At 37.2% G+C, this 27,373-nt stretch overlaps 1 protein-coding gene across 1 annotated transcript in view; it reads right to left on the reverse strand.

Moving 5' to 3' along the window:
* The window catches only part of ADAMTSL3 (ADAMTS-like 3), a gene marked incomplete at its 3' end in the record, with an annotated part of 131,269 nt that extends 106,668 nt beyond the window's left edge, over positions 1–24,601 (reverse strand). Inside the window, exons 1-2 of the mRNA XM_008946234.1 lie at positions 24,593–24,601; positions 21,464–21,583 (exon numbers count right to left, since the gene is read on the reverse strand). Of these exons, the coding sequence (XP_008944482.1) occupies positions 21,464–21,583; positions 24,593–24,601 (129 nt within the window). The remainder of the gene's footprint in view (positions 1–21,463; positions 21,584–24,592) is intronic.
* Between the last annotated feature and the right edge of the window lie 2,772 nt (positions 24,602–27,373).

Consider the following 27,373-nt stretch of genomic DNA (forward strand, 5'->3'; position numbering starts at 1 on the left):
CACAAACACAACATTTATGTTTAAGGCTCTTTTCAGTCATAGCTTGTTCATTCTGTTATTTCAGTAGTGTCATCCCAGTGAAAACTGAATTTACTCCCTCAGTTCTCCATAAACAAACACTAACTATTAAACTTTGTACGATAAGAGAGAACTATTTGAAAAATCAAACTGAAACCCATTAGTGGGTGATTTTGTACAAATATATTACTATTGCCATGAAGCCTATTCTCATTTTCAAAGGAAGCCAGGCTATCTCCAAGTGATAATTTTTTTCAAAAATATTACAGAGATAAGAAAAAATATTTTATTTAAAAATTTAATCCCAAACAATTATATATACTCCTCTTTTAACAATGCATTAAAAACAAGCCCAAAGGGTTGCCCAATAATCCCATGTAGATAAAAAAGGCTTGCTCCTCTGAAAACATAGCAAGCATAAAAGACAACCCCATTTAGGTTTGTCATAAGCTGATAACTTTTCAAGAAAGGAAAGATCCTCTAAAAAACTACCTACAGAGAGCTAAATTGATTGCATTTCTAGATGTACCTTAAAATAGCTTTTAAGAAATATACTCTATACTCTCCAGTTATATACAGTATATCCAGTTATATACTCTCCTATACTGTCCAGTTATCAGACCATACATACCTTGGGTAGAAGGATTGTGTTAAACACCATATCAACTTCTAACTGACACCTAATACAGCTTCATGGAAAATTACAAACAGAATACCTATGATGCTTTTAAAATATCAGTATTAGAAAAGTTAAGACCACCCATGTTCAGTACTCTGCCATTTAGAAACCACAGCACTTCCAGTTTTATAACAAGCAATGTAGACTGAAGTTTGTACTCTCAGGATACAGCCCATAGAAAAACTTAAAATAATGCAAAAACAACAAATACATAGAAATTACTTCCAGTGTTTGTATTTGTTTAGCAGGGCATAGGGTAGTGTTCAGAGAAAGGTTTAAAAGTTCTGTAATAAGGTAAGGGATTTGTTAACTTGGTCTAGCACCACCCAACCCAGGATCTCACTGCACGTTACAGAAGCACTATCTAATTACACAGAGGAGATATGGATTAACAGATCCTCCCACACTCTCAAGCTCTGCAAGGCCAAAGCATGCTAAGTATAGTTTATAGATGTCTGGGCTTAGATTTGGAAAGCTTAGCACTTGTTCTGTCACACTGGATGCAACCCTCAAAATTCTTCTGCATCAATGCACGACATGGGTTGTGCTGAGTATATGAGGAGAAACTTCCAGCGCATTGGGCAACATGACATGAGAAAAGCCCACACGATACAGCAAGGCCACAGTACTGGGCTGAAGAGCTAAATGCCTTTTAGCAGCTCCCTCGTTCAGAAACAAACCAAAAGCAGCAGAGTACATGGCTTTGGCCCTTCCCCTGCTCAGGGATCCTGGTACCAAATGCAAATGAAAGGATCTGCCAGAGCAGCTGTGTCTGGAGTCTCTGGTGGAAGGCCACAGCCCCACAGTAGCCCAGACCAAGCTCCAGCTGCAGAGCAGCACAAGGAACAGCCAGTTCAGTTTTCTACAACAAGGCCAAGATCATACGTGGTTTCTCTAATGTCTAATACAGGCTGTACTCATGCTGCAGACCTCCACTCTAGTAAAGGCCATTTGTAGCACCTCTCCTTTATAAATATATTATAAATGCCTATTTGTACAAACCATACAGTAACATAACATTTTGCCCTCTGTCACACCTCCTCCCAATTTGGAAGAAATCAGCAAAACAATAAATTATTAGGTGACAACTGAGACACAGGCACACACATATCTTCTTCACTAAGAGACCAGACTAAAAAAAAGAGCTACGCAGTTAGACACTGAATGTCAGAAGTCACCCACACTCAAATAACAAAGGGGGGCTCACCTAATTGCCCTGTCTATTCAGAGCTACCGTCTGTGAGAGTCCTGAGCATCATTTGAACACATGCACAGGAGTTCTCAAACATACTGTTGTTTAGGCAACAGATGAAAAGTAGCCATAATAGCTGGCCAATTTTTAAGCTATCAATTTTATGACTGGCAAACTCTTATCTCAGTTCAGCCTTAATGGGGATTTCTACTCAAATGTGAGCAAACACAGAATATCCTCAAATGACCTTATCTACAAAGGGAATATTTCTAAGGCTGTACAGAGGAGGTTACTACTTGTGTCAAGTGGATTGTTCCTTTTTCACATGGAAGGGTGGGTGTTGCACACGCCAGTAAGTTTGAGTCAGCTAAATGACAAGACACATATTTCCAGTAAAAAAATTACAAATGTTATCTTAAGAGCTATAGGATATATTAAAGCATTAAGAGTTGTAAAAAATGTTTATTTTCATATAAACCTCTGCTTGGCAGAAATGTGGAATACCAAGAATCACTCCCCATAACTAGTCAGAGTTATATGATCACAAACGACTGGCAATATCTTTAAGAAAAACAGAAAACTTTTGCTTCCATGCTTCTAAGTATGATTTTAGGCCAAAAAAACTGCTGGATAAAGTAGAAGTAATGACTCCGGCACAAGGCATACCTATCATAGAATCACTATGGTTGGAAAGGACCTCTAGGATCATGAAGTCCAGCCTTCCACCCAACATTTCCCTAACCAATAGACCATAAGTCTATCTTATATCTTCTATCATAATTCTGTCTAGTAATTCTGCACAAATGCCCAACACTTTCTCCCTGCACAGTGTTATGAAGGACCTGTTCCACCTCAGAAAATCCTTTCAAAATTTGTCTCCAATGTGTGAACAGAAAGACTTTTGCTATAAGACAAATCCATTGTCCATCCTCCAGCAAGTTTGCCTCAGTAAAAGTATTTGAGCAGTTTTAATCACTCCCTACAAAAAGTCAGGTACAGCTGACAAATGGTTAAGTTTTAATGTCTCCCAGCTATTAACTGTCACCCTCCCACCTGAAGCCTGGTACTTAACAGCACATCAGAGACAAAAACAGATCTGGAGACTCTCTGGATCAAACCCGGAGGCTTAAGGGAAACATGAAATTCAAACATACAATACGTGAGGGTAGAAGATTTACAGTACACAGCTTAACAGATACAGACCTTTCACACTACCAGTCAGATCCTTCAAAAAGTATAACCTGTAAAACAGAGCATCTAATTGCACTGGAAATCAGCAGTGCCCCACTCTTCTTCAGCAAAATCACTTGCAGAATTGAGTTTAAATGCATCTACACACAATGTCCTGCTCTTCTAGAATCCTAAGAGCACGATCCTGTAATCACTACACGCATTAAAGTCTCAGTGCACCAGCCAGCAACATGTGAGCTATAAAACATCACAACTTTATGTAAAGAAAAAGAAAACAGACTCATGATTTAAAATGAGACTCATTGAAGTCAGTAGAATTCCCACAATGAAACCTCAATGCTTTTGCTTTCAATAGTTTTGAACCAGACCTTTAAGCCAAAAACGTAAGGCCAGACAAAGGAACAGCGACGGACAAAAGGAGGGGGCAGGTAGGTCTGCCATAATATCATGCTTAATGACAACTGGGATTAAGTTTTAATACATTATACATATTTGCAAATACCTTTTCCTTTTTATTGCTCACCTATTTTTGTGACCTTTAAAGAGTAAAACAGAGCATTTGCTTGATCTGCCACAATGATCTCCCAACATGATGGCCAAGAATTTACCAATCAGGAGGTTCAGAAGTTGAGTTTCATTAACATTTCCTATTCCATACAGGCAATAAGACAAAGTAATTGATACCTTCACTTGTCATGCAAAAAAATGAATCGTTTCAAGCAATTTTCATTTAAGAAAATATATCCTCTGGACAATACTTAAAACAGCAGGAACCATCTTAGTGTAAGCATATAAACCTATAAAGTTACAGAGCTATTGCCAAACCAACTTGAATAGTATCTGGATGCATATGCATTACTGCTCATTGGCAAAACACTGCAGGAAATTTTCTTCATCTCTGCATGTCATCTATGAAATGCTGGGCTAATGGAAGGAATTTTATTTTAAACAAAGAGGTTAATAACTATAAAGGTTGTTAGGAAAAGTCATTGTAACAAGGAAAAAAATCTGAATGAGCAATGCACAAATACCTCAGCAAGTCATACAGCTTAGGAATGTTCCTGAATCTACAGTTAATTCCATATAGTAGTTACTAAATATTTATTAAAGCACACAAAGTAGCATATGAACAAACTAGCCAAACATTGAAGAAATACCACTTCTCTCTGATAATGTGTTAAGCAACTCAAACAAGCACGCATGACCAGCATGACATCTATCTTCCCCACAACTGATACTCACAAAAATGCAGTTCTGAAGCGGAGCTCCTGAGGCTACGAACTGGGACTTGTGGCAGCAATACATTTCTATAAATGATTGTGTATCATAATGAAACACATCAGTTTGCTTCCTTTCTCAATACTCTTCTTGGGCAGCTACTTCAGAATCCTACTCAGAAGATGACTAGACACACTCCCTTTAATTTCCATAGTAAGACTAACTGAAGGCCAATACACTTATTAGTGTGCCTACTTATTCTCTAGCCTCATGCAGTATCATGCAGTCATGTAATCAACACCTTTCTTTAGCCAGTATACAAGAAACCAGTCATAAAAGTTCCATTCCCTAATCATGATGATAAACATTCTGCTTTTTCACTTAATGCTATTTTCCATCTTAGACCTTAGCAGTACTAGTAAGTCAGAGTCGAGTCCTATGGTGCCTTGTTTCCATTTATGAGCAAGAAGACATTTTTGCTGGTGGTCCCTACACACATGACAATGCACTTCATTTTATTACTCCCATCTTCGAGGTCATCCAGTGTTTAATGTATTGTTCTCATATGCGTCTGTGTTTACAGTTCCTCACAACTTTATCTTATCATAAAGTGCAATGAGTCAAAATCTATTTTGTCCCTGTCAGTAATGAAAAATTAAACAGCTCTACTCTGACTGTGTGTAACCTTTCTCTAGGCTGGTATCCTCATTCAGCAGTCAGTTACCATCTTCCTCTCCCTTTCCTTATTCATTTCCCACTTCACACCCCAGACCATATGTCCTCTGAGTTAATTTCCAGTATGGCATTATATCAAATGGCTTTACCAACATCCAGATAACTGAGATCTCTGCATTTCCCTCAATTCAGAAAAAAAAAAAAAAAAAAGAAAAAAAGAGATCAAAGAAAGCTATAAAATGAGCTAGGATAGGTTTGATTTTCCAGATAAATCCTTATTCTTCAGTTTTCCATTTACCTTTATGTTATTAATTATTCCATCCTTAAAAAGCATTCCAAAGCCTTATACCTTTGAGATCAGACAGACACACTCAGAGTTTCCTGGCACGTTCACTTATATATATTTTAGTACTACATTAGCTATTCCCTAGGCACTTGGTACCACCCTTGTTTTGATTGACTTGTTAAAACCTCCTGCTATCAGAGCTATGATTTCATGTGCAGTTCTTTCAAAGTTCTATATGAAATTCTTATCAGATCCTCCTGATGTGAATGCATTGCAGCTCTATGACTTTTGCTGCCTTCTTGAATTATAGTAATTATCAACTCCTGAAGACAAGAGTACATATCATACCCTGGTAAAATTCCATTTACAGAGCGGTTTACATGATTGCTAGTAGCATTGTTTCATTTTAAAATAAACTTGTTCCTTAATAAGCAAGACATCTTCTCTTCGAAGTAACAGCATCTACATAAGTGTGTGCGATGAATACAAAGGACCATATATAAACACTTCCTGTCATTGTAGGGACAAACTATTTAGATCTAGATACATCATATTCATATTGCATTGCAACTCATTTACCAAACAAGCTACGTAAGGAGTTGTGTATGGAAGAGTAGATCCTTCTGTTCCTGGCACTTATTTCATACTCAAAGTATAGTATGTTATAACATTTTATACAAAATAGTCTTTAAAGTGTTTACAATAACCATAGGTTTCTTCTAGAAAGTGTACAGCTGTTTTAACATGATTATTAAATTCCAACCAAGAACGAAGTACATCCTTCATTTTCAGTCTCAAAGTACTCCTACAACTAAATCTACACTATTTATGTAAACTAATATCTACTCCATATGGTTTAACTTAATTCACATAATCTCTTACTGCACAGATAACAGAGACATAGTAAGCTTGGTCTGCTTTACAAGCACAGGATCAGACCCCAAATCCATAAAGGCATATGAAAAGAGCAAGCAGTCTTAGATTTAAAGTTTTCAGAGCCTCCCTTCCCATTTCCAATCCCACTATTTTGTTTGTTCATTTTCATCAGATTATACCAGTTTTAAATTAACAGACAGCAATGTGAGACTGGGCAACATGTTACTGTAAAAATCACCGAAGTCTGTGGTGCTAATGTTATGCCTTAACATAATGTTTTCAGGTGGCCATTTTTTTTCTAAATATGCATTATTTATAGTCTAGAAAAGAGTGAGAGTTATCCTAGTAGAGAAACGTCTGTCTTCGAGATTGGAAAGACCTATTGGTCTACCTGAGTGCTTTGGAGATTCGCCCATGAAAGCATGCAACAGTCTTTCTGGACAGAAGACCAGAATAATCAGAAATGGGCTAAGATCAAAACAGACAATGATAGCAACTCCAAAGGCAAAGCAATATTCAAGATAATCAGTCGGAAGAATTTTGAATCAACTGTATATATTCTATAACCAATCTACAGAGAGAAAAGTGAGAAGTAAGCAAGTTGGCTAATAATCCATCGAGACTCTGGGTCTCTTCAGAGCACTATTAGATAGAAACTCTTGTGATAACAGATAGCACAGAAGTAGAATCACGCCAAAAGAAAAAGATAAAAGCTGAATAACGTCACCTTCTGTGACAGGAGGTGGTAAGTTCCCCTCACAAGAATGTATGTTGGTTTAAAGTATGTTATTTTTTAAGCATCACCTAGAATTACATTTTGTTACTATTATTTTGCAAGCTGATTACAGCAGTATATATTAATAGCCAGATTTTGCTAGCAATTCCCAGCACAGTAAGACTGAGAAAGTTTGGCTGAGCACAAAAAAAGGTAAGCAGGAGACAGTCAGAAGATTTGCAAGGTAATCACCCCTTTTTTTCTGTTCTCCTACATATAACAAACTAAATATTTCTGTTTTGTATTTTCATGGAATAAACAGCCTACATTATTGTTGTTTTTATGATCTCAGCCACTCTTAAGCTTCAGTTGCATTACACGGGCACATATCTTCACCACACACATAAGTTTATAATAAGATTTTGTTGAATTCTTCACCAGCCAAACAGCAATTAGTGACACTACCCTGCAAATAAATCAGCTTTCTCCTTGTCAGCTGCAGTCATTTCAGATCTGGCCTTCCCATCTCCAAATCTAAACTGCTACCAAAGTGCAGCTGCAAAAATCATACCCCCTCCCACTCTAGGTCCATCTCCTCCTAGACTCTGTTGGTCTCCTGCCAAATCATATTCAAGTACCTTGTCTTCACCTACAAGATCTTGCGTAGTAATAAATAATATAGAAATAACCGCAATGTGTTGAGGAATCATCAAGTGAGTCCTTTTTGAAATAAGAAAAAAACAAAAAAACACCAAGCAAAACAAAACCCCACGGAGGAATAAGGCCTCAGGTTACACCCCTCTCCAGCAGTGACGGCCCGGCCACGCTTCCCGCGCCGCACTCTGCTGGGCACAGGCCTGTGGCTCGCACCTTCAGAGTGCAGTTTCACAGACTGCCTCCTTGCTCCAGCATCCTGCAGCAAAGATGCAGACCGGAGAGAGAAGACCACAGTGCTGCAAGACAGAATGGATCATGTGCAGAACAACACAGCCCCACACAGAGATGCTTCAACAAACGCTGTTCCAGCCCCAGTCTTGCACCACGCACGGCCTGGCCTCAGCCACATGAACAGAGCTGCCCACTGCAGGAATAGACACACAGGCTACACACCTTTCCTGAGCTGCACTGCAGAACATCCGCAGTTCTCACCGTACACCAGAACACAAAAAGGCAGTACAAATGTGGAGGGACTTGCAAGCACAATATGTCAGGAGTGAAGTTAAAGGACTGCAAACAAAAATCATCTCCATTTAATTTCTGTGACCTAGCATTACAATAATCAGAGCTGTTGCGAGCAGGTGGCTCTTCCCTGGTCCCTGCCTGCAACTTTGTTGGGTTTGTCTTGCAATACACTTAATTAAACTTTGAAGATTAGACAGTCAGAACATTAACTAAACCCCAAAAAGAAAACAAAACACACACAAAACCACGACTAGCATTCTGAGACCTAAATCTTGAAGCTTAGTTCCATACAGCACAAGTCCGGATTCCTAAATAGTTTATGATTCTGTAAAATCTTCACTGTAAAAGACTGCAAATACTTCAAATTTGCAAAGGTAGCGGCTTAAGTTATTTCAAGTCAGCTCATAAAAAATCTGTCTTTAGTACTTTTTTCCCAAGAAAAAAGAAAGAAACCCAGACATACTCTAAGCTTAGTGAAAAGATAAGATCCTGGATATAATACCAATGACTTCACCCTTTATTTTGTAAGGGTTCAAAACAATACTAGATGAAAGTTTATATATAAGCATAAGAGATTTGCCAAAATGAAAGTGAAAACCCAGCAAATTATATTTCAGACACCTTGACATATTATGCAGCACGCACGTTGTCAGCTTCACTGTCCTTTCCTTTGCTGTAGGCCGAATGCTTGAATACCAATCTTATTAAACTACAACTCTGAATTTATCCACTATATATAACATTCCAGATGTCGTACCAGCTGGGAACAGGCCCTTAGGCCATCTTTGGTTGATCTCTTAGTCGCTTTCCAGCTTTTGCCAGGCATTCATCCAAAAATATGAAGGAAAGTGCTAAAAACAGATGTCAGAGTTAATGGTGTTTTTTCTTCATGGTAGGAAATACAGAAAACTTGCACCCTACACCTATTCTATGAAATATGAGTGTTGTCAACAAACCATAAGTTAATTTTAAATTAAATCATAATGTAGCAAAGTTAATTCATACACTATTTTTCTGACAACAGGCCAGCATCCATCAGTCTGTTCTTTGAAAATATTATGCGGTCACTTGGATTTTTTTTCATTAAGTTGGAAAATCTTCTGATGTCGTCAATCTGCAAAACTGGTTTTGAGTCCTTCATTTAAGAAAAAGTAATGCTTAAAATGTAAACTAGACTGATTGCAATTCATGGTAAGCTTCATGGCAAAGTTGGAGTAATGGGAGTTATTAAATCGGTACACATCTGAGCTATGAAAAAGAAAGACCTGTTGACCCCATCATATTACACAAATGATTTCAACTTCCACTCACTGCAATAGGAACAGGAGACGTTCAGATCTTCCCAAGAGGTGCTTTCTCTTTGGGGTCTTTCAGGAGTTGAAGCACAGAATTTTGAGGAACAAGGCTGAAAATGAGGCCCTGATCCTGCCAACACATTTCCACATGTGCATCTTTACTTATGTGGGTAGCTCACAGACGTAGATGGGAGTCCTCACAAGAATTAAGTTATGCATATGCATAAGTGTTTGTGCCCTAGACTGCAAGGTCTGTACAAGAGAGGTCATCTGTCCTATCCACTCCAGACAGTGTTCCAAATTTTATGTTCACACTCACCAAAATATTTACAAACATATGTAGAACCAATTCTCAGAAAGACTTCAATGGTGCTGCCAGCAAAACCTCCCTTCAGTAGGCAGGACCTTGGTCCTTCATATAGCAAAGTACAGAAGATCATTTAATCTTTTTAACACTCTAAAGACATCCTTTTTTAAAGTGAATTTTTGGGCAACAGTCTTCATTAAAAGGAAGTCATTTAACTGCATGGAAAAAGGACTACTCATAAGAAAGATTTTCACCCTTTTTCTTTGCCTCACATTCATTACAATGCAGAACTGAAAATATGAGAAAACCAGACTATCTTACAGCCTCAGTATTGAAGGAGCAGAAGAATGAACATTAACTGGCAAGTTCATTGTCAAGTATAAAATTATCTGCAAAAAGAACAAAATCTTTTCAAATGGAATAAAAAGAGTAGGGAAAAAGTTTAAAACTTAGCCCTGGTACTTAAATAAGATACTCAGGATATAAATCAAATTCATCTATTACAATGCAGTATTACCCTAATGCAAGTAGTTACCACCAAAGCCACCACTCAAAGGCAGTAAAATTTAGTAGTTTATAAATCTGATATTTGAACATATTTTACATCTCCTACTAGTAGCATCAAAAAAAAAAAAAAAACATTCATGCCAGTGCACTGCATTTCTTATAAGTAAAATTGATGGGTTGTGTTTTAGGGTTTTTTTATAATGATATAATAAAAAGAGGTATTTTGCTATGCACTATATTGATGTTTGAGGCATTATATGAGCTGTCTGAAAGAGCACAGCTTGTTTCTTCAGATTTGTACTATATAAAACTAACATTTAGACAAAGGAAGATCATTAACATATATGCTACACACTTAAGCAAATGTGCATATTTTACAGCAAAGATGGGGCATGAGAGTGGAATAGTAAACCACATTTTTGTGATGTGATTTAAGTACAACATAATTGCTGAAACAGACCAAATATTTAAAAAAACAGAATTCCAGCATTCATGGTGTGTGAATAGGTTTGCTTGTATAAACCACAAGAAATGCTCTGATCCTCACCAAACTGGCCAGCAGTTGGTTCAAATTAACGAAGTTTACTATACAGCAAGTCTTCACACATCTTTCTGACCTCAGATTTGGAAAAACAACCATTAAACTTCCCTTGCTGCAGAATAGTGAGGCTGCAATAATGCTTAAGCTTTATAGCATCTACCCCATTTTCCAGTAATGCCTTAGTCTAACACTCTACTGGAGTATTTCTTCTGGGGTACCTGAATTTAGTGTGCCTGAAATCACTCACAAATCTCTTCTTGTAGTAAAACAGGAAGGTCTGATACAAAGTCTACTTAACTTACTATAATTTTTAGATCAAAGCCTAAACAATCAGGTAAACAAGAATGTATCATCCTGTATTTACAACTGCAGACATCTACCAAGGGTTATCTTAAAATCTACAAAAACATCCCTTATCATACAGCAACATATTACTACTAATTTGTCTCACTCATGCCAATACTCTAGTCTGCTCCAGGAACCTGCAAATCACCTGCAGGTTTGGTGCCTTTCTTAAAGTCCTTTTTCTCCTGTGCAACATAAAAGCGTTAACTGAAGAAAGGCTTGTACTATTAAAGCACTTAAATTACTTATCTCATAGCATAAACAAGCAAAAAATAAATTTTACTAGCAATAAGATTTTTATAAAGCTAAATTACACAGACTCACGTGGCAAGAGGTCAAGCCTTATAGTTTCAGAGTATTACAGACGTTCAGATTGTTTCCAGTTCTCAGAGGTCTGATGCCACTGCTAGACCAAGGATCAGCTTTCCTGTCTATAGGAAAGTGAGGGGAAAACCCCAAGAGATTTAAAAGGAAAGTTTGATTTGCCAGTCACTCCACTAAGTGTGAGACCTACAGCATGGCAAGTCCATTAAGGTACCAGAAGCTAATGTTCAATTGTAGCATTATTCTTTACCAAAGACCACACTAAACACTCAACCAAAGCATCAAGCACCTCCAAGCACTGTCTCAAGTCACAGGCAACCATTTATTTGTGTTAACAGTTTCAGACCTGCAAAAAGTTCTACTGACATTCACAGAACATCCTGCATGCTGGAAGGCACACCCAAAGCTTCAGTGGATTCCTTGTTTTCCTGGGACTAATGGTTTAAAGGGATTAGGACACAAGCAACATTTTTTAGGCTATGGCCCAAACAGAAAAGCAAGCAACTTCCATAAAACAGGAGAATAAGAAGAAAAAAAAAAAAAAAAGAAAAAGGGAGAGAAAATCATTAAGCTTTCATAACATGAAAGAATGATTAAAAAATTCCTTTTTTTTTTTTTTTTTTTAAACACTAATACTCTCCCAGTTCTGTTACTGAAAACCATAGCCACCCTCTGAACCTGTAAGCTAAGGGCTCCAAGCCTAGGTTCAGCAACAGTGCTGTTGGGAAGCTACACATGCACCCCGACACTTGAAACACATTGCAGCACAAGGCTTCACTGGGGAATACAGCTACTCTCTCTGAGAGCTGCATGTACTCTAATTCTTTTACTGTAAAGCCAAACTGATTCTGAAAATATTATTTCTTACATTATTCCTTCAACCTAGCCTTATTCTGATCCTGAAGCTCAATCATTATTGCCCATCCTATGACCTGCACTGCAAATCAGTTCTTCCTGTAACAAAAAAAGTGAACGACAACATTTTTCTCTGTTCAGAGATGTTTGACCTTCTTCCTTTTCATCAATCATCACCTTATCAGTCCCTTAACATAACCAAATAGCAAGGGCAAAAGTACCCTTCACAAACTGAGAAGTTATTTATAAAACAGCATAAAGATTTAGCATCCAGTCACTAAAAGATAAGAGCCCCTGCCCTTTCTGGCCATGCTGCAGCCAGATCACTTGACTACATCACATAAATACACTTTTATTGAATTAGATATCAGAAGAGACAGTTGCTGAAAGCTGGGAAGTAGAAGAGACTGTCCCTTTATTTTGCCACTGTATCAACAGCACGTTATTAATGCCTGTTGTGAACCCTGGTACAATTTGATTCACATTAGGATCTTCAGATCTTACAGTATCACAACCTGTAACACTTTCTAAGCTCTGAAAATAATAAATACAGTTGTCAGCAGTGATCCTCTCAAGAACTTACATTTACAATTTTTGCTGTTACTGCCAAAATCAGTAATTAATGTATGTAATTTTCTTCCGTGTGAGCAAATAGCTTTTGAAGTCTAATAGTCAGTAGAAATAAATTAGGTTTACTAGCAATATGTTGGCAGCTCTTTTGAAATAGGGAAAAGTGAAAGAACTGTTTGAAGTGGTCAGGAGATTGTTCTTTAGCTTCCCAAGGCTGGTTCATTACGCAAGTGCTAATGATATCAAGCACCATTTTAACTGTTTCTAGAAACAAAGCCAAGATACACAGATTTTTAAAAGAAGGCTTCTCATTGCATCTTCCACATTAAAGGCTTAGAAATTGGAAGAGATTTAGGTTCAAGTATATCTCCATTAAAAAGGTCATTGTGACATCCAAGCTGTACTATAAATCAGCTTTTCATACTGGGCAGGCCTGAAAGGATGACAATCAAGGATGTGTGGAATGTTGTCTACATGCTGTACAATGTAAATACCATTTAAATTACCCACTGCTTTGAAGAACAATAGAATTATATCAGAAATACCTTACCATAGAATGAATCATTTTATCAAGCAAGCATTTTACTCAGCATTATTTCAGACACAATAAACTGATTCTTTTTTATTTTTGCACTATGGCTTTTGTTTCTGAGAGAGAGAAGCTGCTTATAGATTCTCGTGTGTCTTTTAATGTTGTCTGTGGCAGAAGCAGCACAGAAGAAATAAGCCTCCAAATTCATCACATTCACCCTTCACGAAAAATTCCTCAATATAGCAATTTTATCTTCTCATTTGTGCAAAACAAGGGTTCTAAACACCTTGAGAAGTTCAATAAATTTACTTATACTATTGGAAAACTAAATATAATTTGTTCTGGTCTTGACTGAGACCAGTGAAAAGACATGGTTCTAAAAGGTATTTGCATTGTGTAAGCAAATTGATTGACTCACCATTGGGCTTTATCAGCCTAAAATACCCTCTTTTCCATGTACAATCTGAAGAATGGCTTTCCAGTTCCAAGCATTGTGTTTCCTACAGTACTTGAAATATATCTTTTTCCTTAAGAAGCACTTCTCCACTATATCTCAATGAACTCTTATTGATAGACGATAGCAGTGCTGCGTCAGACCTTTGTAAGCACAGGATCACTTCTGCTACCTCCAGATCTTTCAGTCTTAATTTAGAAGTCTGAAGCTAAGCCTTTATCAATGCCAAAATTCTTGGACAAGTACATGTGCCAGCTGCTGGGGGTGCACTGGGTGCATGAGGAGGTCAGTGGTAAATTCACATTACATTATATCATATCAATTTCTCCAAGTTTAACCATTGCTCTTCAATAAAGAATGTTAAATGAATGTCTTGTCTCTATGTTGTTCACTCATTTCATCACATCTTATTACTAGTTCAGTGTAGCAGAACTGAGTTAAAGACTTTACAGCAGAATATCTGCCCTAGTAGACAAGTACATATCCTCCTGTCTGCTCGAAGGGAGGACAGATCTTAAATCTATTGCTAGGAACTGAAAAATCTATATGGAAAAACTCGAAATTGAAAACCTCAGAACAAGAAATATTGAACATGAGTTTAAAAAAATGAATCCTTTATGAAAAACGTGCATGGCAAAGACGCTATAAGAACAAGCCACTGTAATATTAAAGTTTGGGGTTCTTTTTATATATAAACCAACTTCAAACTGAATCAAAATGCAATTGTGGCCCCAAAGATATGTCCAAGAAAAGAGGAAGAAAATAAGCATATGAGAAAAAAAAATGTGTTTTAACAACTAAGTTCTATTTTCCAATAGTAGAAAAGATACTCTTGATTATTATTTGCTCAGTCCCTACAAAAAGGTATCTCCTTTAATCTGAATGTTCTTCTACCCAGGCCAGTGGTTCTCGGTCACATACTGCATCTGAGCTGCTCTCAATACCACTCCAAGCAGGGAGGGGTATATAGCAAGGCTTTTTATTATCTGTTAGAGCAACCTCTGTATCTGTCCAGCAGCCAGGGAGAAAGAGTAACAGAAACACCTGAAAGTTTATGTCCATTCTCCTTTCTTCCTGAAGAAGTCATTTTGAGAGAGGACCTTACAAATGGGGAGCTGCTTCTGCTACCTGGGAATCCTCTGCCAGATGCTGAGGCCAGTGTTATCACAGCCACAGCAGGACTAACAATCCAGGCCAATGAGTTTTACCACAGATTTTATTGGAATACGATTACAGCCTCATAGTAGCTATTTCATCCAAACTGAAATGATAGAAAATGTGTTTTCTGCAGAAAATGTATTATTACAGATTGCCTATGAAGGCATATATCCTGCATGAAGTGAAGACCTAGTGGCTTCTGTATGATTTACATGCAGAGACCCTTGGCAGGTTTGGGACTAATGCAGTAATACAAAACAAGAATGTCTGTAATTCTTAGTGCCCCAAAAAAATAAAAGTACTGCACGCAGCACTTCCCATTTTCTCTGAAGAACAAAGCCATGAACTGAAAATGTTAGGTGGTGCTTTAAAAAGTGTCAGTTCCCCACTCAGTTTGCAAATAAACAGAAGTATGTTACAACAGTTTTAAATTCACTAAGCGATCTATCATGCACAAGAATATAGTAGTAATTATAGTTACTTGTGCATATGCTAGTCACACACTTCCAACAAGCAATTAGCCTAAACAAAAGTACTGGTTGAACAGGATCATGCCTGACTTATGCAGGACCAGTCTCTGTAAGGGTAGTTTTGCCTGAAATTGTAAGTGGTTTTCATTTGCTCTTAATCCCTGGCTCCTTCCCCTACCCCTACTCCAAATCAGAAACACATTTCACTTGATTACAGAGTTAATTTCCTTATCCAAGTAACATTTTTTAAAAAACTCAATCTTAAAAATAGAGGTCCAAATTAAACCTGCAAACAAAAAGTAAAGGTATTCAAAAAAAAGAAGCAAAAGAATTGAAAATATTTGGGAGCACCTGAAATCACCTTCAGTTAAATTTAGATGAAAAAAAGAAGTTATGCATGTTAACTTCACACAGCTTTACAAACACACGGCTTTAAACTCCCTGACCATGATTTAAAAGTCCTTATTAACATCTGTAGGATTAGCATGGAGTGCCACAAACCTGACCTCATCGTTTGTTACTTACATAAGATGTCCCGGCTAAGAGAATAGAACTACTCACAGGATTCAAGCAGCGGAATTTGTGTTACTCTAATAGCAGCACACTGGCTGTGTAAGGACTGCAAGGCCTGTCCCTTACCCAGCCCAAGAGGAATATTTCTAAGGTAATGGTGAAATTCAGGAAGCCAGATAGTAGCAGTTGCACCTCTGGTGCTTAGACAAAATTCAGTCTATCAACTCCCTCTCCGAATACACAAATGAAACCACCAGGACTGTTTGTTGCTGGAAGGTTTGCATTGTAGGAAATCACCCAAAATAGTTTATGCCCAGTTGATGCCCAGCTTGTTTCATTCCAAAAACAATCTTTAAATTAAAAGCTAGCCATTAAGATTTGAGATGTTAAGTCTTTTTAACAGCCCTGAATCTTTCTTCAGGGTATCAACAAAAATGTCATGGCATAGTGTAACCCACGTTTCTGGCTCCTTCTCAAAAGGAGAGTGCTGGAGCTTTATGGACTTGAGAAGCAAGTGTGCGGCTAACTACAAATCTTACTCCCTTCTCAGCATTAGAGCTTGTCTTCACTGATGTGTTAATTTAAAATGAGTTTGTCCCTCACATGACTCATCTCCAAGCCTAAAAATTTCTAGTTCCATTTCACTGCTCATTTACAAGCAAACTAGCTGTCAATGGAATAAAAAAGGTTCAGACTAGGAGCCAGCAAGCAGCTGATGCTCAAAGCCAGGCTGGGACTCACACACAGCTCCAGAGGCAGACCAGGGAGGACAGTAATCCTCAGCAGGTGGAGTGGAGAAAGCAGGTGAGAGAGAAACTGGAGGGAAATGGCTGTCAGGATCCACAGGACAACTTCTGTCCACATAATGCTTTACTTCATATGATATGAAACACAACAAACAAACATTTATTGGTGGTTGATTACAAATAAAATAGTGGAATTATAGGTTCCATAGGTTTATTTCTATATTAATCTTTGAAGTTATCCAGACCCTGGATTCCTTTGCTTTTTTATAACTAAGACTAAATACCATGCTTCTTCCCCTCCTGAGAAAGCAGAAATGAAGCCAGAGTATTTATCTTTGTGGAGGACAAGGTATATGTCAGAGTATTTGCTCTCCCAATTTTGACATTCACTTTATAGCAGCCTTTTCTAGCTAACCCAAAGAAAGTCTAATTAATAAAATAACTAACAGCCTCAGCCTATTACAAACTTGCATATCTCATTGAAAACAAATTCATTACTTTCTACCTTTCCTGCATAGCTAAACACTCAAGTCTGAAAGTGCACATTTTAACTATTTTAATTGCTTGCTGAGTGGTTTTAAGATGCCCCTATTTACCACTCCCCCTGACTGCATTTTTTTTTAACAAAAGATTTGTTTAGAAGCACTACTTTCCTTTGCCAAGACTGGAATACCTAGCGCCATATGTCTAATTCCATAATCAGGGTGTTCTTGTTATGAGTTTAAACTGGTAAACATCATAGAATTTAGAAGAAGCAAGGTCAGCTTGAAAGCTAACTGGTCAACCAAACATTTTCTAACTTCAAAGAAAATAACCTCTTCTTCTACACATGTACACCCCAAACCCCTCCAAAACCTGTCTCTTTTAGCCAGCAAATCAAAGTGGAAAGGTACTTCAAACATATTCAGCCCAACCACTGCTGTCCTTGTTGGTGGTCTGTCATATGGAATGGTTTTAATACTTGGAAGCAATACCTTAAGTGTCAGAAAACAAGAACATTTTATTTCTGCAAGAAAGCTTTCCAGTACTACTAGTATTCTGGAAAAAAAAAAAAAAAAATCCTTGTATTAGATTAAAAGGTGAATAGCCAAAAGAAATCAGAAAGAAAACTACAAAACTACTTCTTACAGCAAGGTTCAACTTGTATCACAAAGTTAGGGGAAGGACTATTCCTTATATATTTATTTTAAAACTCATTCAAGAATGATAGGAAAGGAGCATTTTTTTTTTCAGTCTCAAATTTCTAATGGCAAATGAAGCCTTTGGCTATTCATCAAAATCTATTTGGTACTAAGTTAGATTTAAATTACATTGACTCAGTAGAATTTTAGAAATGCAGTATGCAACGTGCTGATGCAAGATGTAGCTTGCTGAACAATGCAGGAGCTATAAGAAAATGCTCAACATAAACATTTTTATGTTTCTGCTCTTTGAGAGCCCTCAGAAGTATTTTCTCTGAATGACTGTTTTCCTTCTTCCTTGAAGATAAAGCAGCAAATGTGCCAAAACTATAATGTACCATTCTGTCCAAATGTCACCTCGGTGAATAAAGGTGGAAGTGTCTGTTCAGGCCTTATAAGGTGTTTTCTTCTATAATCATAGATGGGATAAAAAAAAAACGTATTCACTGAATTTTGAAAATATCTAGCCAAAGAATTTCATCTGCATGTTACTCTTAAGTACACACACAGCGACTGAATCTGCAAAGGGGTTAGTGCAATCCTGTACAAAAATGAGAGCACAGCCCTGCCAGACTAAACCAGAACAAAATGTACTGTCTTGCATGTACAACATGAATCCATATGTAATTTTGCTGGGCTAGAACAGAGTACAGTGTGTTCCCATTAATATTTACTCATCTTCCAGTTCAAACTGTAAGCTCGTCTTTTCAGATAGCAAATACTTTTGAATATTTAAGTAACAGCTAGTTCTATTTTACTGAGATTACTTACTAACAAAGGAATGAATGATCCCGATTAAACTGGCTCCCTGCTTGAAAAATATCACACACAACAGCCAAAGAAAACCCCTTTGAAACATTCCTGTGTTTGGAGGATGTAAGGGAACTAATCTTGGATCATGACGATGATGATGCTATATAAAAATAATATTCATCCATCTATCCCAACAAACAGGAAATTTAATTGGCCTGGATGTGAGGAACAGTGCAAGGGAGCAAGGGCACACTTGGGAAGATATGAAAGGATCACTTTTCCTGCAAGAGTCTTGACATCTTGCTAGCTAGCCAAAATAACATGGGTTGTGACCCACCCTCTTCTTCCAACTCCATGACAGTGTCTTAGGATCCTCTCATCCATTTTTTTCTATCCTGCTCCCTTCCACCTATACAGATGGAGGAATGATCTTCACAGTAGATTGGATAAGACTGGTCTCTTGATTTGTTTGGGTTAAGTGCACAAGGTTATTTCCCTTTTCCAATTTTCAAGTCTATTAATGTAACTTAGGATGTCCAGGAATACCGTGACTCTGTAGGGATAGCCACAGGACAATTCTGGCCCTGTGGTCAGGGAAAAGGATGGAATGTATTTCCCACAACACTGCTTCACAGGGGGACAAGATAGAAAGTGCATTGCTAAAACTCTACTAAGGTGTTCAAGATGTTACTGCATCATGTGACAACTTCTGATTCAACTGATATGTTGGATACATGAGGTAACTAAAAATAGACTTTCAATGTACATACATACCTCTCTATTTGTTCACTTGCACATCCTTATCACAACTACCACGTATCAAGCCTGCCCATATCAGTTTACAAAAGTTCAAGAAAATATCTGGTGAAGTATCTTCACCCTCTGGCTTAAGACTTCCTTCCATTCATAGAGTAAATTTCAAACAACAGAGTAGAATGAAACCAAAGAGAAAAATGCCAAGTTTTCTGGCTCAGTTTGACCACATGATAAAAACTGAGTTTTGTATAAACATTTCAGCAAAAGCATAAGTACATTATAACTGCACATTATTACAATCATATGACTGATATCCTGGAAAGTTAAGGAGAATAATCTTTCTGTTTACCAAAGAATTCTTGGTTAACTCACAGGAAGGTAAACTAGAGATACAGCTCAGTTCCCATCTGCATTCCATGTTATTCCTAATTTTTTAAGAAATATTGTTTAAGGATTGAATTTCCTTTGAAAAGAAACTACTCCTAATATAGGTGCTTTTATTTTCTACATTCTGACATTTTAGCACCATTTTCAGTTACAAGAATTCAAACTTAATTTCATACTGCTCATTCAGTGTCTGGGAAGAGCAGGCTTTAAAGCTGAACCACATTTGCGGAAGAACAGAAGCTGACCATATCCCTGATCCAATTCAGATCCCAATGGAATTAATGGAAAACTTTCCATCAGATGGAATTGAGTTTGGAATTGGCTTCTGTATAGACCTATGCCAGTATTTGGGTTTTCATGGAGTTTGGTTTGTAGGGGATTTTCTTTAACATCAGCTACACTAGTCACATAGTCCAAACAGTCTATTCAAAGACTCAGCCTATCCCTCTATTCTATTTATCATCTTCTCTAAAATGTGCCCCATTTAATGGAAATTATGTTGATCACCATCTATTACCTTTATAGCATTTTTCAACTACTGTCATTAAATGCAGCCTGAATTGCAGCTGCATTTCATTGCCCTAAGTTATTGGTTTCCCAGGTGTTTGGTCCGGTGGATATCTTAGATAAGTACCTTTTCTACTGATAACCAAAACTCTAGAATAGCAAAAGTATGAATTACTGTAAACAAACTAAATTTAAATAATTTACAGTAGCACAGCATGCTTTTTATTTTCTGCTTCATTTTGTCTTCCTAAAAAGATACTCAGTGTAAAGCTTTAAACAACTCATCTCAGTTCTCTTCTCTCTTTAGAGTACTGATGAGCAAACTATTTTTCTCAAATTACCTCTTGCAAGGAGACCTTCATTCAAAATAAAGCTGCCAGTCACCTGACAGAACCATAACTTGGGACCACAGGACAAGTTTGGTTCTTCTCTCACTTTTACAGGGATTGTTTCCTAACAAATTCTCTCTTACATTAAGAAATGTACAGTAAGTGTCTATGAATGTAGTTCAGACAGTTTTCATGTGAGGTTCAACTGACTTCTGGAACACATTGTGTTATGAGTAAATTTCCACAGCATGCCACACATTTCCTAGGTCTACTTTAGATCTTTTGCCAAGATTAACAGCATTTCTTTCATGTTGCTTTCTTTACATTTATATCTATATTCCATGTCTAACAATGTTTCTATGGGTCTGGAGAAAGCATTAGGATCTTTAACTTTAAAATACATAATTTGTTGCTTTCTAAACATTCTGCTTCATCCATTATTACACTTTGCATTTGTTTCTTTATAATTCACTCAACCTTCCCTTCTGAAAACTTCATTAACAAATAAAATGTGCTGACTTTTCAGAAACTGGGAAATGCAAGATCTGCCTTCTACTGATTTATCCATGAAATAAAACAATTAAGGATAGGTCAAACAATTCACAGAAAGCACAACCACCTCTAATTCTACTTATTTAACAGAACTAGCTATAAGCATCTGTTAACATATCACTAAAATATTGGGTTTTGTCTCTACTACATCCGGTTAACATTTTTCATAAGTGCAATCACATGCCTTAATTTTAATTTTATGTACTGTGTTCTCATTCAATTTGCTATAAACTTGACACATCTTCTAAAGATAATACACACTTTGTACCTTAATCTGTTCACAGTAATCTATATGGTGGAGTTACACGAATGTGACAGTCTCTGTCATTTTCCCATCTGGCAGACTGACCTGGTCATCGTAACGGTAAGTGAGGAATTGTTCTCCCGTGGTATCCTCAAGGAAACTCCCCTGCGGAGAAAGTGCAAACTCAGGCAAGAAGTATGCACCTTGGGACTGCTCTGCTCTTACCTGGAAGAAATTCAGAAAGGTCACATTACAGCTACTACAAAGACAAGTCAAAATTTTTAAAAACTAAGTATGTAATTACAAACACTACACACAAACTTCTGGGGAGAGAAAAAAAAAGGTTACATACTTTGAGGCACAGTATTTCTGGGTGAATACTTTGTGGTGAAGATATGCCAAATGCTTACAGGGGTCCAAAACCAAACAATATGCCTCAATAGCAGAACTACCATCTCCGGCTTACCAACCATTGCCACTAAAACCCACTGAAAACCACACTGGAAAAGCAACACGAAGCTACACTTCCTTATATGCTTCACTAGACAGTTACTGGAAGCTGCAGGTAACGAATTTTTAGTTAAATACAGCACCTCTATTCTTACAGCCAGATACAAAGACATGGAATCATAGAATAACTCAGCTCAGGAGCCACCTTTAGAGCTCATCTAGTCCAGCATACTCAAAGTGGGATAACCTATGAAACCATACCACAGTGAATTACTTTTCTATCCTGCAGGAAGATACAACTGCAAACAAGTAATCCGAAGGGAGCAGGGAAAGACTGAAGTGACCACCAGACAATGGTCTACATTAGTTCTGCTTGCTATTCAGAATTGCTGAAGAGCATTTGAAAACAGACTGGGAAGGGAAGAAGGGCCCATTTCAAGCTAGAGAGCAGCTAATTCTGTCAGAATCAGATTCAGCACCTCCAGCTGGGCTGACACATGGGCCAACCCATGGGCCCTTACTAGACAAATGACTTTTGCTTAACTGATCCATTCATGTTCAGTAATCATAACACACCTGAACTGTGCTAGACCTGCTGAACACTCACTGGTTAAATATGTTGCCATCTCCTTGTAGGTCTAAAGCATCCCAGATACCGAACAAATGTACTGCACAAATTCGTGGTCTCTTTGCTACTCCACTGTAACTCTACCCTGAAAAACTAAGTGGTTTGCATACTAGAGAAAATAAGAGATCACCTTGTGAATGCAGAATACTGAGTCCATCCAGCAATAGTGGGGGAGAGTGGAAAGGGCAAGGAGATCAAAATTACTTTCCAAAAGGTTAAAATCTTTCAGGGAAGAAAAGAAGGCCTGAAATGTACAACTTACTGCTGGAGATTTCCCAACGACTCAACTTAATAAATGGAGCTTAATTGAACTGTTCCTTGTACTTTGACACATATATAATATTTTCACATGAAAGCTAGTCATTGCCATCTACTAGAGTCCAGATTGCTGGCTAGAACTGTACTAAATATAGGTGCACAATCTCACTGCCAGATAACCAGAGATTTCAAAAATAAATCCTGTAATTTAACCAGTTTGTAGTGGAAAAGGAAGGCAAGACCTTCTGCAGTTTCTTTCTCCCAGCAAGTGCAGTTTCTGAAGCTCCCAGCTTATCTCATAAAAAGCAGGTGACACGTCAATAGCAGTATGGGTCTGGAGAAGCTTACGTTGCTTTTGCTTACTCTGTTCTACAAAGAAGAAGCTGTCAGGTTCTCAGTCTGCAAACCCCAACATTCACAACAGCATCAGATTAACATACTTGGTTTAAATCAAGCCATCTTCATATAAACTAGAAACTGCTTGCAAAGGACACGTCTAGACTAGGGTTAAAGGTCATATTTTAGCATGCAAGACTGAACAAGATTTCAAAGAGGATTTTTTCTTCAGGCCTGCATAAAAGTAATTCACGTTCACATCACATTAATGTGACATTGCTATAAAGCCCATTATAGAAGTGGTCTCACTTGTACACTTTAGCCAACTGACTGATTTTATGCAGAATTAAATAATAAAATATGGAAAATAAATATACATTTGATAACAATAGCTTCCCCATAAAGCAACCAAGAGAGGCCCACCGTTATGCTTCATGCTGAATCCAATCATGCTGCAGCCGATGCAAACCTTGACATTAAATATTAAGCCAGACATGAAACTGGCTGACCTCATCTGGCATTTTCCCCCACTGGTTGCAATGGGCTATCGAGAGATCCTTTGTGAGGGACTATGGCAATGATGTAATCCTATGATTTCAGCACAGGACTAATGGACAAGAGATGTGTTCTAAGTCTTGAGTGGCCTTGACATTTCTACCTTAGTTTCCACAGGTATAAAATTACTACAACATAAACTGATTAATGATGTATTTTAATGTTTCATTTATATTTGTAAAATACTTCGTAATATTGTTAAGTGCTAACAATTTATAATATTTTTGAAAGATCTATCTCATTTACAGACAGAAGAGAATCCAAATTACCCCACCACACTTCTTAGACAAATGTATACATCACACCGTTGTATAATATCCCATAAAAAAATTGTCAGTAGGACATGTAGCAATTAATTAGCTGTGTTTCTCATCTTTATAAGCTAAACATTTAAAATAACAAGTCTTTGGACGTTCATCTGTATTATGTTTTGAATAGAAAAGATGCTGACATTTGAAGCTGAAAATTTAATAAATATGACATGAAAAACTAACGACTTCTCTCACACACTTTCAATTTTCATATTAAAGACTAACAAGCAACTAGCCACTGGAGAAGTAGAAAAATGCTTGCCAGATTAAGGCAAGCAAAATCTGGCTTCCAGGCATGGAAAAATTCAATGTAAAAGATGAATGTTTTACAAGGTTACACAGAAGGTTAAAGTGGAAACTGATCTGCTAACTACAGCAGTATGTACTGCTACCTACCTAGTGTAACTAAAGTAAGGAAGAAAGCAGCAAAGCATTTAATTAAAAATAAAAATCTACTAAGAACACACTGCGTTGTCATGGCAAACTGATGCTGAAGCCAAGTAATCACAGCTGATAAACAACCCAAATCAAGAAGTTAAAAAAAAATAAAATCAGTCTCCAGTGCTGAAAGAACTCTTTTGTATCAACTCAAAGTACCAGGAGAACATTTCTTCTCTCTAGATATAGGTATCTTCAAATGAGTTTCATGTATGCAGTGGACTCCTATTCATACGTTGTACTGAACACAAAACGTACCGTTTCCATTTTGTCCACTTTATTCCCCACTGAGGAACCTACCAATGTTCCTTGCAAGGCTTTTATATTTCCATGGGCACTTTTGCTTAAATGTAATTCAAATTTCAACACCCTGGATTTATAGCATATTTGGGATCATCCCTGAGTGACTTAGCTAATCCAATATAAATTCCTGTTTTAAACTGAAGACTGCAACTGCAAGTTTCAGAAAATTATTACATTTCATACTAGTGTTTTAAGTCTGCTTAATGGTCAAGTTTAATGTTAATAGCTTTAAGTTAAACATGTCAAATTACAAGTAGACTTAAGATTTATAACAGGCATTTAAACCAGCTTTAATGATCCTAAGCATATGAAGACAGCAGAAGCTGGTAATGTAGCCAAACCAGATATAATAATCATCACTGCATAAAATAAATTAAAATTACTATAACAAGTAGCACAGAAGCATATACTGCCATACTTACAAAGAAGAAAAAATAGACACTGGGAACAGATTGATGTTTGAAAATCTCTCTAGGTATTGGTTAACCAGAATATTCCACTTTTTAGTCAGAAACCGAAGGAAATAAAGGTCTTCCATGCTACACCATGCTACCTATGTGATCAAGAACTATCCTGATAAGGAGGTAACACATGTAGGTTCTGGGAAGTGTAAATTAGCTCTATTCTTATTCAAAGGCTTATGCTTTGAGCACAACTTTGATCTTGGGTTGTGATTGCTTTCTCACTCAGCATTTCCCGCACGAGTGCTTAGAGACTAAATAACTCTTCCACTTTCAGTTGCAGAAGACAAAATTAATAGATTACATGCAAGCCACTGATTTTGAGATCTCCCTCCACCAGGAGTTGCATGTTGTCTTTTTTACAGCTACACGATTACATTGGTCTGAATACTGCTCTGACTAGAAGCATCTGCCCAAGTTGAACTTGCTAGATTTGGGGATTTTGTATTTTATTTTATTACTAAAGTAAAAGGGATGATCACCAAGTGTATCTCAGCCAATGCTGACATGAGCAAGCAGCATGGCCAAGTAAGGCTGAATCTGCAGCTAAAAATGGTGTGCAGGACCGAATGCCCCCACAACGTGTATCTGAAGGGATCGGGCTATTTTAAACTAGCTCTAGCCAATCCTGTGGAACGACTACCTCTTAGTGATGGAAGCACAGTAGGTGTGCTGCTGGGGCACATCTTCCGGCTCAAGTTAACCCAAAATAAATCCCTTCAGTACACTCTGAAACCACTGGACAATGCAAACTACTTTAACTGCTCTTTTTTCCTTTGATACCCATTAACTATTGCCATCCAACTCACTTGTAATTATTGAATCACTAAAATACAGAGTTTCCCTATGACTAAAATTACAAATATTAATCATTGGTCATTCTTTCCAAGGTACAGATTAATAATTTCATCCAAGGTTTTAAACTGTTATTGTAATTTCAGATTAATTTAAAACTGTAGTTTAGTCTACAATTCTCAGGGATCATTTGATACAAAGACTATGACAAAGCTCAACAGAACCTCATAATAACACGCCACTATTCTACTTAATCACAGTCACCAGGAGACTGCAAAGTAATTGTTCCATATTTATATATAAACAGCAGCAGCTTTAGAAAGTGAGCTTTCTGCTAAGTCTGAGTTGTGAAGGTCAAGAAGATGAGAAAACCGCGATGGAATGTCTCAAAGAAATTACTTGAATGTAACTAGAAATAAACCACTAATCATTCAGGTACAGAGGAATTTTTAATTTTAGTTTCTTGGCATCAAGAACCACATTAAGAGAAAAAGAAGAACTATTCTCCTATGTACACTTCTTAATGCAAACCAGCATTACGCAAACTTAAACCAGTCATTCCCTAACTAAGCCTCCATGCTTGCTAAAATTGGGAGCATAATGAGAATAAACTTTTTTGTGTATTGAAGATGAAACCTTCAAAATTAGCTATTTTAAATGCCAAAATGCCAAAACACCACACTCTTCCTGAAACTGCTCAATACCTTGTCTTTAAAAAGAGGAACAGACAAAAGGTAAAGGTCCAGTCACCTAAAGCTTTATAGTTAAGCACAAGTGCACTATTCTGCCCAAAGTAAATTCTATAAAGAAAGACCAGCACAGTGAAGGCAATTGGCTTCCCATAGTTTTGTGGTTCTTTTATTAGTTCTGTTGGAAGGAGAAAGTTGAGCACGGTCTTGTGAGTGTTATTTTCAAAAATCACTGTTTTAAGAAAAAGATGTGAAAAGCAGATAAAGTGAAAAAAACTATCTGCATTCTTAATAAGTTATGAATATATGTTTGTCAGATTAATGTGTGGCAAGTCCAATCATACAACTATATGCATGCCTTCTGACTTAATTCAAGTTAAATATCTGTCTACTAACCTGCTCTAGCATATGATTTACACCCCAGGGAAGTAATATACCAGCTAAGTAGCTGTTCAGTTTAATGGATTTTCAAGGACTCTAGTACAAAAACATCAGATGGAGCATAGCACTCCAGCTTCATCACAAGATGAAGTGTGTTAGTAGACAAACAAAGTCACATTAGCAGTTCAGAACTTCAGACATCTCCAGAGCAAGGAATCCTGATGAATAAATACCTAGTAAGACTCAGATGAGCTTTTTGTCATGGCCAAGATTTACAAAAACCACTTCCTAATGTTAGAAGCTCTGAAATATTTAAAGACTCTGCAAGTGAACTGAGTTTCCATGGAAGCTGCCAGCAGCTCAACATTTCTGGAGTCCAGGCCAATTATTTAATTATTAATATTGAACTA

This window comes from Merops nubicus, unplaced genomic scaffold (genome assembly GCF_000691845.1).
Source record: "Merops nubicus isolate BGI_N331 unplaced genomic scaffold, ASM69184v1 scaffold16880, whole genome shotgun sequence".
NCBI lineage: Eukaryota > Metazoa > Chordata > Aves > Coraciiformes > Meropidae > Merops > Merops nubicus.